This window comes from Phlebotomus papatasi, chromosome 3, assembly GCF_024763615.1.
Source record: "Phlebotomus papatasi isolate M1 chromosome 3, Ppap_2.1, whole genome shotgun sequence".
Classification (NCBI taxonomy): Eukaryota; Metazoa; Arthropoda; class Insecta; order Diptera; family Psychodidae; genus Phlebotomus; species Phlebotomus papatasi.
The window spans coordinates 18,313,679-18,327,352 of record NC_077224.1 but is presented as its reverse complement, the minus strand read 5'-3'; the positions used below and the strand labels follow the sequence as shown (position 1 = coordinate 18,327,352).

Below are 13,674 nucleotides of genomic sequence, written 5' to 3'. Positions count from 1 at the left end.
TGGTTAATAATTCTTTAGAACAAGTGGAGTTTGTAAAACCAAAACCAGAGGTGCTGTAATTTTTTATTTGGTAAATCTTAATGTTTCCGGCACACCTTTTAAATCAGAACATTTCATTAGGTCGAAATTCGAATTTCTTTCTTTCTCACATCCTTTCCATATGCTTATCTCATTCTGTCGCACTCTTCTTCTTCTTCTTTTAAATATCAATTTAAATTCAATTTAGCTCAATCGAATTTGGAGTGCGAAAAAATGAGATAGACATATGTAAAATGTTTGAGAAAGAAAGGGATGTGAATTTTGATTTCATGAAATTCTCCTGATCTAAAAAGGTGTTCCGGAACCACAAGAAATATAATTCGTTGAAACAGCCCCACTTGCCCTTCTTAGTGTGCAAGAGTGTTTGGATTCCTCAGCGATCACTGGTCCATTTACCTTGGCGAGGTGTTGGCAAAATGTGGAGCAAAACTCCCACGATCTTTCAATCAAGTGCTGCAGATTGACAAGAGATCATGGAGCGGAGGTTCCTCCGAAAGATCTCTCGGTCCATGACTTGTGACGCTGAGGATAAATAACTTGGGGGCAAACGTGACCATTTGAATTGTGAGAAGCCTCCAAATGGCGTGTATTTAGTGTCAGGATCAATTTTAGGAAATTGCTGCTTCCACTCGGTGAAATGTTGCCTTCAATTATGCTAAATTGTGGGCACGATCTCCATGACCGTTGCGCTGCAGGAAATAGATGAGAAAAGAAATGTGAAGGAATTCCGCGTCCAAGAGTGGCCGGAACACATCATCTTTACCTTAGGTGCCTGTCGTCATATGCACCTCACCTTCTTGTCCATCCTCCACATACTTAACACACATACACATACACTGGGACAGGAGACACATAAAAGAGAGTAAATGAAGCAAAATTCGCATTAAACGAATATATCATTCGCCGCCATCCACATTACTTGTCCGCTGGCAAGAAGTGATGCCCAAGACTCCTCTCCATCCAGAATCTCTCGCCAAGCATTTGTAAATTTCATGCAATTTTGAGTCATTCGATAAACGTTTCACCCATCATCAATTGACCAGAATTATGCAAAAGCCAACTCTTGGCACAGCATTATCTCAAATTGCTGGTGAATTTTGATGTTGCCAAAATAGAAGAGCTTTGATGTACTATAGATCTCCGCCGGGTTGAATATGCAAAAGAGCATCAATTTGGAGAGGTGTGAATTCTTACTTAATTTGCCAAATAATCTCATCAAAATTTTTGTCCGTCAAAGGGGCCTTTAAATCCAAATTCTGTTTAAAATATTCATTCTTGAATTTTGAAATTAGATTGGAAAAATTTCATAAAATCGAAATTGCCGTACCTTTCTCTATCAAGGGTATTGCATATCGTATTTCACCTTATTTTTATCAATGAATTTGTCTTTATGGTCGATACGAACCATAAAGATAAATTCAATTTAGATTTTAACGTGAAAAAGAATGACAACACATTAGAGAAAGAAAGAAATGTAAATTTTATATTATCATCAAATTTCAGCGATCTAAAATAAATTTCTTATGATTCCGCTACGTCCTTTAGATTAAGAAAATTTCATAAAACCATTATTGACATCTCTTTCTTTCTAAAATGTTTTGCATATATCCATCCTACTCGACCCAAATTCAAATTAAATTGTCTCTTATGCTTAAAAGAAGAAGAAGAGTGCAAAATAGTACGAGAGACATATGCAAAACTCTTGAGAAAGAAAGGGATGTGAATTATGATTCAACGAAATTTTACTGATTTTAAAGATATGTCGAAGGGGATATGAATATGAAGGACATTAAGAGGATCGGGTCCGGCCAAAATTCCGAAAGCCGAAATCCCGAAAGCCAAAATCCAGAAAAGCCGAAGAGAACGCTAAAATCCCGAAAACCAAGATCCGAAAAAATCAAAATCCTGAAAAGTCAGAATCCTAAAAGCCAAAATTCCGAAAGCCAAAATCCCGAATGGGTCGAAATGAGTCGAAATGGTTCGAAATCCCGTTTGAGTCAATATCCCTAAAAACCAAAATCCTAAAAATCCAAAAGAAAGGCGGAAACCAAAACCAAGAAAGCCAAACAGAATGCCAAAATCAAGAAAGCAAAAATTCGAAAAAGCTAAAAGCCCTTAAAGTCGAAAATCCAAAACCTGAAATCCCGAAAGCTCAAAATCCTGATAAGGACGAAATTATACGAAGGAAAACGTGCAGAATAATTTCTCACAGCATCCATAAATAGCGGTTGCAATCGTAGGAATAGCTATGACACTTTTAAGAATTCGGTATTTTAGCGTTTTGGATTTTGGCTTTCAGGATTTTGGTTATAGAAAAGATGAAAAATAATATGAAAAATATGAAAGATATTAAAAGACCATTAGATTTAATAGAGTTTTTCATGTCACTTATTTGGTTTTGGTAAACCAGGCTGTGTGGATATTGACCAAAAACTTTAAAACGAAATGTGTTAACGTCGGTTGCGGCTACCTCTGTCGTATCTGCATTTCTTTTGTGTCAGCATTTCACGCAAGAGGGGACGTCTGTATTGTAGCTTGCTCCGAATGCAGATACAAAACAAATGCAGATACGACAGAGGTAGCCGCAACCGACGACATTTTAACAATAGTTTAATTGTAAATGTTATGCGTAACGCACAATAACTTTTGTTTTGTAATCACATTCTCAAAACGGTTTATGAGAGTGAGCGAGATGACTAGATCTCGATTTCATTCACTGTCATTGAAAAGTCAAAAACTTGTTTACAAAACTAACACGTTTTATAAACTAACACGTTTTCTAGTTAACAAGGCTTTTAATAAGCCTTTAAAAGGCTTATAATGAGAATCTTGTGTTGTAATTCCTTAAGTTTCTTAAGAGTGTGCCACTTTACTTTTAGTAGTCTCTCAAGTGGCGGAACTAAGAGCGCTATAAGCAGATTATATTTTAAAATTTTGGTTCCATAACGTCTTACTTTAAGAACTCTATAAGTCTGCATTAAGAAAAATACTTCTTGGGTATTTTTTAGCCGCAACGTAATTAACAACAGCAGCATGAGTATTGCAGGTTTTATAGACCACGTGCGATATTCATAACTTAAGCACTATAAGCTATTTTTGTCGATTTTCATTTATTTTGTTTCCGTGTGAAATTTTAGCCTGAATTAGATTTTTTGCGTAAAAAAAATGAAGTTATGAAAATTTCATGAAATTTTGAAAACACTGTGAAATATGATTTTTTACCACTTTGCTGTGGTATCTTCAAAAGCATTAAAGATCTAGTGATATGATTGATTTCCAAGACTTTTAAAATATAAAGAATTAAATATTTTTTTAGTAATACACCTACATATATTTCAAATCTTTCATATTTAGAAAAATATTGGAATACTGTTATTGTTCAAATGACATAATATAATCTCAAACTTAGTTGTCGTCACATAAGTCATTTGTGCGTAACCCATAATATCAATTGTGCCTATCAAAAATGAGAGAAAAAGCTTTCAAAAACGCAAAAAGTGAAAGATTCCGCAAGTTCAGTGCGAAATCTTTCACGGCAGATGTTCATGATTGGAAAGCATCACCTCAGCCAGTGATCCGCCAACTAATACACAAACGCCACCAGCCAGCGAGCAAAAGCATAAAATATGAGTTATATGAAAAAGTGAATTATCTTCCCGAAAAAACCGTTATCCCGAGCGTCCAATCAAGCTCTGGGGCTGGAAAAATTGGCAATAAATGTCGTGTACGTAGCAGAACGCATTAATCGAATGTCCCATTATTGATTGTTTATGATTTTGTTAATAACATTTCACGAATGTCGGAAGCCCCAGCAACCCACAAGAAGATCGGGGGCATTAATATGAAAATTCCCTGGGTTGACGCTTTGCTCATCTCGCGGGAATCGCTTTCGAATATAATCTCTTCGTTGCACATTCCTAATTCATACTCCCGTTTTCACCTCTCAATACAAGAACTTCTGGCCAATGTGCGAATTTCTTTCTTGCAAGACATCTTCCAGAGTAGTCTTTAAAGCTTTAGCAGCCGAAGAGAAAGAAATTATTCTTCATCATCGAAAAATCGTTCAGACTTCTTTTATATTAAGGATTTTAAAAACAAGAAACTATAGAATCAAATGTATTTTACAAATTAAGGAAAACATATGAACCTATTGTGAAAATCCTTGATTACTGTTGAATTTTATTAAATTTTGTGTCTTACTAAATCTTAAAATCTTGGGGCAAAATGTGACAAATGACATAGTTTTATTTGATAACATGGGGTGACTCATATTATCGCATTGAAACCCTAGTTAATCGCCCAGGAAATGTTTCGCGAAACCCTAGAACTCAAAATATGTTTCGCGAAAGTTGCACTCTTAGAAAAAAATAGTTTGTACAAGCTCATATGCAGTTATTAGAACTATAAAATATAGTAAGTATAGACCCAACTACAAATTTAGGTTGGGTAACTAAATGAAATAGTTGACCACAATTAGTTAAAGTATCCTTTCATTTAGTTATCACAACTAAATCAAAATAGTAATGGGTACTATAACATATTAGTTCCAATTACTAAATAAATGGGATTGATACCCATTACCCATCTTATTGGCTGTAATAACTATATCATATTAGTTGTAGTTACTATCTAGCATTTATTGTGATGCCTCTTATTACTTACGAAGATTAATTCGTAATAGTTGGCTTGTTTAGAATTATTAAAATTATTTTATGCTATTTATATCCATGTTCCATTTTCTTATACAAATTCATGTATAAGAGCATTAGCATCCAACCGAAGTTTTCAGGTAAAATGATCCACAATATTACTATGTTATGGACACTCTATAATTTATAAGCCAATTTTTTTTTCAAAATCCATGATACAAGCGATAAATGGATTTCACAAAATATGCACCTGAGATTCGCATTGATTACTCAAGAAAAATTTGGCATATAAAGTATAAAGTTCCCTTAAGATAGTGGGACTTGAAAGACGCGACATCCTTTCACATGCACCTCTTCCGTTAGACTGAAGCACGGTGGTTGTTTGAAGTTCGAAAAAGCTTTAACGAATCAGTAAAAAAAACCACTCTTTACTATTGAAAAAGTTGTCAGAACTTTATGAAAATATAGGCCCATCTATTTACATTGGTTGTGAGAACTAAAAGGATCTAGTGACCAATATTAGTTGGGATATCGATTTCATTTAATTAACACAAGCAAATATAATTGTATGAAAGCATTATGAAATAATTGCCGCAATTTATCCACGTAAATATTGCCTTATGTTCTCACTACTAATAAATTTATTATGAGTATAATGTTTTAAGATTATAAGAACTATTTAAAATAGATTTGATAATAATCGCCCGAACAACTAATTTTCATTAGCAATCATGTCTAAACTTTTCTAAGGGTGTGAGCAATATTGTTTCGAGAGCCCTAAGAAATGTTTCGCGAAACTCAAGAAACCCTTGTCAGTAAAAGTGGGAATGAATCACCCCCTGTTTCAGAAATACCCAGAAAACCATTTCGGCTTTCAAAAATTCAATATTAAATATCTTCAAATAACTCATTTTTGATTAAATTTTAGTATCTTGTAGCTGAGATCGAAACCTTTCTAACATTTAGTCGCGCTTTATCCAAATCCTGACAAGTCCGAAGCTTTAAAAGAAAATAACTCGACTACATATTCAGTGCTAATTAACTGATTTCAATAAAATTTGAGTATGTTATATCTGAGATAAGATTCATTCTAATGACACGTCATAGCTCTTTCCCTTCGACCCCAATATACTCCGACCCTTAGGTCCTTGACAGACTTACGACTTAAGCCGAGACACGACTTAGTTAGTGGAAAATGATGTAAAAGTAGTTTAACCATTGTTTCGAATATAATTACACTAAGCCGTCACTCGGCTCATCCTCAGGTCTGTCAAATTGTATCAAAATTGATTGAACTCTGTCTCTATCAAGGTCTCGAGCGTTTGTAAACTGATTATTATGAATTTTACTGCTCAAACCTTACAGAGACAGCAGCATATTCACGCGATTTTGAATTATATATTTTTCGACTCCTTACTCCATAAGGAGTAACATTTTGATAAAATTTTGGAAATATGAAGTTTTGAGTTTCTTGACGTCACAATGTTGGTCCGTCTGTCTGTCCGGTAGTTACCACGCATAGTGCCCAAACGGTTAGAGATAGAGACTTGCTACTTTGAACCTTTGGAAAACCCTCTCATAAGTACACCCAGAGATCATTAGCATGCGCCTCATTTTCCCCTTACTCTTCCTCTTCCCATCCAAAACTATGTTTTTTTACGGACTGCTCGAAATCTCGTCGTGCGATTATTTTTATTTATGAATATGTTTTAGAGATTACCCAGGAGGACATTTCGTCCTTATAAGAAAATACTGTTGAATCACTCCTAATGGCTTTTCAAAGGTCAAAGTTTAAAAATGCTCCACATAGAACATATATCTCAATCGAATGGCGTCATGTTCAGGCTCATTGAAAGGGTCTTGGAATTTCTGACTAGCCGCAATCGATTCCAATCGGTTATGCATCGGTAATAAAGCAATGAGTAATTTTTTTTAACTGAAAATCAATTATATATCTATTCAGTTACTTTGGGTTAATCTCTTGAGTGAATCAATCCAGTTCAATAAATCGGTTGTATACCGGTAAAACATGCAAAAGTACTTTTGAGGTATAATCGACAATTTCATAAAGCCTAGGGGACGCTTTGCCCCTACTTTATATCCTTCATTTCACATTTGGTTAGGAAAATTTTTATCGTGAATGCAAAATCCTTTCTTCCCAACCACATTCTTTTTTAGAAACGGTTTCTGTACCGTAGATGCGAGTGACTTTGCCCCCTCCTGTTCGTAAGCATTTCTTTAATTATAGTGTTTAAGAACGGTTCTCACCGACCAGACATGATAGAACGGATCGGTAGAAAACATCGTTAAGTTCTAGAAGTAAAGGTAAGCTTACTGACAGGAGGGTGTCAAAGTCATCCACACTTATGGGGTACTATACTTTCAAGAGTGCACATTCAAAAGCAATTAATTATGTAATAATAATAATAAAATTACTTTCTAGAATTTTTTTGTAATTGTGGAACTTATCCTAAGGCTGCCTTCAGATCCGAGGCTAATGCTAATTCTTCGTTAAGATTGCTTTGTTGGTAACTGAGATTATACCATAAACCATTTCAGACCTAAATTGAAATTTAATGCTCAGATTTAACATGAGATTTACATTTAAAAACAAATGTAGACATGTTGTGTTTTCAAAGATTCATACACGAAACTATTTCTTTATTTAGTATGATGGAGAAATCTCTTTTGTGCTTTTTAGCTGCTCAAAAATTTATAAAACATTACCTGAACATCGTAGGGTCGAAAAAACACCTCTTGGTACTTTAAGAAATTGTTTCCTAACCTATTGGCACCCTATTTTGAGCAATTTTGGATATGAAATTTGAACACCTATTGTAATAGGAAATGGTAGAATGAGGAGCTCAATAAAAAACGTTGTATTACTTGCATTTTATTAGATAACATTAAATAAAATTCAATAATTGTACATAATTAACAATAAGTTTTCTCTGCCAAACAGATGTTCCTTTCGGATCCAGCCAAAATCCCAAAAGTCAAAATCCTGAAAGGTATGATATTATATGGGGGATAATAATAATGCAGGATAATTATTTCCCAAAACACAGAAACGTGGGTGCAATCGTGGGAGTAACTATGATACTTTTAAGAATTCAGTATTTTGGCTTTCGGGATTGTGGTCCATTCGGTATTTTGGCTCTCGGGATTTTGGCGTTCGGGATTTTGACTTTTGGGATTTTGGCCCATTCGGGATTTTGACCGGGATACTTTCCTTTGACCATATAATTCTTTTTTTTACCTCTGCGCTGACTGATTTTATGTTTCACTGTGTCACTGCAAGAATAAGTCATCATCGATAAGCTACGAATAAAGTACTAAGTTTTCGTTTCAATGATAGTTTAGCTATACGTTATGAGCCGTAAGTCTCCAGTCAGAAGCTCATATAAGGCACTTACAAGTTGGCTTAATTCACTTCTAGTTAAAACTCCCAAAATCTCGAGCATTCAAACCCATCAGCTTAAAAAATTCTTTTTGCAAGAAGACTGTGTTTGTTTTTAGGCATCTTCTTTATTTACCGTATTTACAACGATTCTTTCTAACACTTACGATCCAGTGATCTCTTGGATCCAATTAATAATGGTGTCCATATTCATATTCACAGCCGTAGTCACGGGCAAACCAATATAATCCTGATTACATATACGATTATTCCACATAGCTATACCGACTAAAATGGGAGGATTAGATGTAAAATCAACTATTGGCGATCCAGAGTCTACATTACAGGTTGTAATAGAAGGTGAGGGATTATTTACGCAAGATAACATTCCACTAGTTCCACAATCTTGTAGTTCTAGTCGAATATTCGTTTCACTTATTTGGTTATTTCCACTCATACAATTTCCGATGTCTAGTATTTCAATTTCCGCTTTTTTCTTAATTTTTGCGGTGAAAAGTAAATAGTTCTGATCTTCCCAACCAATAATTGTGCGTATTCCAGCCGGTGAATATGATGAAGACGGCGGCAAACTTATGGGATTAATAACGGCGTCTCCATTTAAATTTTCGTCCAATTCCAGCTACAATTAGAAAAAAAAATCTTTGATGCAGATAAATATGAGTAATTGAAAGGTTACTTTAGTTTGATTATTTCCTAATAAGAAACTGTTAAAAAGAAAATATCAGTTTTAATAATTAAGGTAAGATGGGATTATTTGGAATCAAATCAAATTTGGAACTGTGAGATTACAAACGAGCAGTAAAAAATTCAAATTGGACAGTATAAAATTAAAAATGAGCAGTAAAATATCTAATTATGGTCAGTAAAAAACTTAAATCTTTTCAAAAATGGATCTAATTTATATATTTTACATTTAAAATTGTTTCAGATAGAATGAAAAGTCCTTTATTTTCCCTTTGCCAAAATTTGGACGATAATATCACTCAATGATAATTGAAACACGGAAATGACCTTTAAAACCAAAAAAAAAACCAAAAGTTTTGATAAAGTAAAGGAGAAGAAACCAAAGGTCATTTCCGTGTTTCAATTTATCATTAAATCAACCTATTGACCGAAATTCATCTAGATAATATCACTCTTTTTCAATTTTTTTTTGTTACTGCTCAATTTGAACTTTTTACTGCTCATTTATACAATGCCATTCCGCATTAGCCCATCTTATGTGTTTTTTTTTTGTCTAAAATTTTCAAATTATTTTTCTTAAGTACAAAATTTTTAAATATAGGGTAAGTGTGCCAAATTCCGGCCAGCTTGCAATTTCGGCCACGTTTTTTGTTCCTCGAATTTCCATGAACTTTTAGATTTTACGTACTCTAAAGATTATACAATGCAAAAGAATAACAAAATATATAGCTTCGACGATTTTCGACGTTCGAAATGACGTGAAAAAGATATTGGAAGAATTCCCGAAGGGCAAGGAACTATAAGAATAAAGGTGGCCGAAAATGGGGCACCAAAGTTATGTCTATATTTTTATTCATTTTAAAATGTATTAAGAATGATTTTAGAGTAAATAAATACGGTAAACTCTTTACAAGGTTCCAAGCAACACTCTTTCAGAAGAAAGAATAAAAAAAAAAACAATTTAAATTTAAAATATTACATTTCAAACATAAGACTTTGACGCTTGCATGTAACTATGCCAAAATTTGGCACACTTACCCTACTTTGAAAAGAAAAAAAAAAGTTTTGTCAAATTAACAAGAAAATCTGTTAAAATTATTTTCTTTAATACAGAACATAAAAAGGTTGTGACAAATAGGCGAGTAACTGCATTTTTATTAAAAATTTGTGAATAAGATATTTTTCCATATAAAATGCAAGAAAAAGTTTCGTAGAATTTATAAATATCATTCTTTTGACAAAATTTTAACAAGATCCATGTGTCCGCTTAACAAAACTCTTTTCAAAGTAGGACATTTGAGGAGATTGAAGTAGTATGCTATTAGGAAATTACAGAACAATGTAGCCTTATCTTGATTTTCTTACCAATACGAGACCATAAGGTTGAAGATATTCATATCTGATAATCCGTCTTGCCTGAAGATTTTCGTTTATGCCACTAGTATCCAGGATGGTGCTGATCAAGCCGAGGTCGTACATGCTACTAACGTATTCGTTGGGTCCGCATAAGACTTCTAAATAGGATGTGTCGACGTTTGGTAGAACATCATTGGCTATTACTCTGTCAGAAGCTGTGATAACCCACTTTTCATTCAACACTGTTACAACACCTACATAATCTTCACTATTTAGTGCGCCAGAATCAATGTCTCTGTCCACCCTGTTACACAAGCAGACAAATGCTTCTCCAGAATTTTCGCCACCAAAAATTGCCAGACTCACTGGAAAACAGAAATCAACGTTTCACTGCTGGTATTCAAAACTGAAATACGTTAACCAGTTGAGTAAAACTTACTCCGAAAGAATGAAAGGAAAATTAAATAACACACTTCAATAATTTTCATTTTTTTTTCTCAATTAAGTACAGAGCAAGTAGCAGTTCAAGAATGAAGACAAGAAGTTGAACTGACTGTGCTTATTAGCAAGTCTCACTTTATCAGTATGTTAAAAAAAATACTACAGGAAGTATTGTGTTGGTTTATCTAAGTCATGACATTGTTTTAATATACAACACGAATATTTTATTATTTTTTTTAATTTCTAGAATTCATATTACAAATTCGTGCAAATTAAAAGATAAAGACTGACTTTGAAAAAGACAAGTATGACCTGACAACAAGAAAAATTAAAGCGTGGTATTTTATGATTTTTTTTAACTCAGAAATTGATAAAAGCGAATAAATTCGAAAATGGTAATTGCATTTCAGATAAAAAAATTAGGTATCGGTGACCGGTGTACCTTTGATTGGAACTGGTCACACGTGTGATAAATTCCTAGAACTCTTCATTTTGTAAAACTAAAAAAAATTACTGGTATTTCAATGGTTCTTGGGTTGATTTGTAAAGATCCCTCAAAGTTGACAAGTTACAATCTCTAACCGTTTGACCACTAAAGATGTCGACTCAACAGCTGGACGGATAGACGAACAAACAGCGTAACGTCATTTATTAATAATGTAAAGTGTGTCCCGGACTTAATTCCAAGTTTTCGATATAAAGTTAGTCTCAATAGGAATTGAGTTTTGTTTTGATTTTTTTTTTGACTTTTCAAGAGAATTTCGTCGGCTTTTCATTTCTGAAAAAAATATTGAAAAAGGTTTTGTTTTGCCTGAGAAAAATGATAAAAATGGAGAACCTGCACAAATTGATCGTGGACACGTATAAAGAATTCAAAAGTGAGCTATGCTAAAATCGGAAGGGTCACCGGAAAGTATCCATCCACGGTGCGAAGGGTTATATTATGCTTCAAGGAACTCAAGACTGTTGTTCGAAAGCCAGGATGTGGCAGAAAACCTGGAGCTGTAGATAAGGGGATAGAGAAGAGAGTGTTGGCACTTTTCCAGAAGCAACCTTGCCTTTCAGTCAGAGATGTGGGCAAAAAACTGGGTATCTCCAAGAGCTTAGTGCAGAGTATCAAAGAGAATAACGGATTGATAACGTACAAAGCTCAAGCTGCTCCCAGAGAAGTATTGCGTTGGTAAACCAACCAACAGTTGGTTTATCTAAGTCACGAATTAATTTTATTATGACAATATGGCACAAAACACGATTATTTCAAAAAGAATTTATATTTTTGAAATTGGAATGACAAATTCGTGTCAGAAGTATAAAGGTGACATAAAAAAAACATAACTGTCCTGATGGCAAAAAGAATAAACTTGCAAAATTTTACTATTTTTTTTTAATTGAAAACTACTACAATAGAACATATACATAGATAAGTAGGGGAAATAATAAAGCCCATACTAATGAATATACATAATTGCTACTATACGAATTTCAAAATAATTCTCTGAGTTTTGGAAATATTGCCATAAAGTCATAACATAATAAAAGTCCCTCAAACATGCCCTCACTCCCCTAAATGTACCATTGTATTACTTGAAATACTTGATATACTTTATAAGGGAGAGTTGAAATCTACACTGATTTTTCTTCTAATTAATTACGAAATGTGAAAATTAAGTTAAAATTGTATTCAAGTATTTAGTGGATATTTTTATAAAGTCATTCACCTATTTATAGGGGAAGAAGATATTTTATAAAATTGAAAATTTAATTGGTTATTGTGTTTATCTTCCTAAAATATATTGCCTACCAACATATAGAAAATTTTACACAATTAGGGTCGAAGGAACACCTAATGCCACTTTAAGAATTGCTGTCAGGACCTATTGGCAACCTATTCTATACCAGTTTAGATATGAAAAATGAACACCTATTCTCATAGTAAAAGCTAGATTAATGTAAACTAAATGCTAATGGCGCTGGCACACCTTTTCAATTGAGTGAAATTCAATCGATTGAAATTTTCCCTCTTACTCTTTCAATCTGAAATAAGATATGTTTGTCTCTTTCTCTCAAATGAAAATTGAAATTTCAATTTCATTTTGAATTTCAATTTCAATTTTAATTTGACTGAAAGAGACAACTATATCTGATTTCAAGTTGAAAAAGTAAGAGGTAAAATTTCAATCGATTGAATTTCACTCACTCAGTTGAAAAGGTGTGCCAGCGCCATAAACCTTTAGTTTGACAATTGCGTTACATAATTATAATAAAAATCACTGCCAATCACAGGCGCTGTTGATTACCGGTGGGAGACAACGTCCTAATCCTCTTCCTCTTCACCTCAATGGTGAGGTTATCCCTTACGTTCAAAAGGCTAAGAATCTTGGGACTATTTTCAATGATTCTTCAGCCTGGGACGACCATATCTCCTACATAAGCAAAAGAGTTAACTTTTCCCTTTATACCCTTAGAAGACATCAGTTCTTCACCCCTCAGGCTATTCGGATGCTATTAGTTCGTGCCCTCCTCCTTCCCCTGTTTTCCTATGGTGCTGAACTTTTCTTTTCTTGCGACGCTGCGTCTATGCGGCGCCTTACAGTAACTTTCAATAACTGTATACGCTATACACACGGCTCTTCGTTATCTAGCACTTCGTTATCCGGATGACAGCTGCCAAACACTGGCGGTTGATGTATTCAAAATTTTTTTACTAAATGAAGTTTCTCCAGTGTAAATTGAAGTATTATTATCATTGTATCGAACTTTTTAATACATAATTGTGATAAAAAAATGAAACATAAGCACACCATGAAGAAAATTCTCTTGTTCTTTGTCAGACAGAAAATAAATTCGCACAGCACAAAACATAAAAACCTAAATGTCATTTTGGTGTATTTATAATTGTATGTGTGTATTTATAATTTGCGTCCTTTTGACCATCTTTCGCCTTATTGTGACCGAGATTTGGGGAGCACTTTGCCACTCTTTCTGCAAACGCGGGCAGTAGATTTCATTTGTCGCATTCTTCGCTTCCGCCAACCTAGTTATCTAACGGAATTTGTTCAACCGAGTTCAGCCGCCATGTCTTCG

The 13,674-nt window shown here is 33.9% G+C and overlaps 2 protein-coding genes across 2 annotated transcripts in view; one reads left to right on the top strand and one right to left on the bottom strand.

Moving 5' to 3' along the window:
• The window catches only part of LOC129807919 (protein limb expression 1 homolog), a 76,611-nt gene that overhangs the window by 19,781 nt on the left and 43,156 nt on the right, over positions 1 to 13,674 (top strand). The window lies entirely within an intron of this gene.
• LOC129807920 (granzyme M-like) lies at positions 8,197 to 10,753 on the bottom strand. The gene is made up of 3 exons (XM_055857526.1): positions 10,589 to 10,753; positions 10,159 to 10,514; positions 8,197 to 8,728 (listed from the first exon to the last, which is right to left on the bottom strand). Exons 1-3 carry the CDS (start codon positions 10,635 to 10,637, stop codon positions 8,252 to 8,254), a joined length of 882 nt encoding a protein of 293 aa, XP_055713501.1. The 5' UTR covers positions 10,638 to 10,753; the 3' UTR covers positions 8,197 to 8,251.

Coding starts and splice junctions, on each gene's coding strand:
- LOC129807920 (XM_055857526.1), bottom strand. CDS start 10,637: ATGAAAATTATTGAAGTGTGTTATTTAATTTTCCTTTCATTCTTTCGG. Junction 10,515..10,588: donor TTTCCTTTCATTCTTTCGGA/GTAAGTTTTACT, acceptor TCTGTTTTCCAG/TGAGTCTGGCAATTTTTGGT. Junction 8,729..10,158: donor AACCTTATGGTCTCGTATTG/GTAAGAAAATCA, acceptor TTCTAATTGTAG/CTGGAATTGGACGAAAATTT.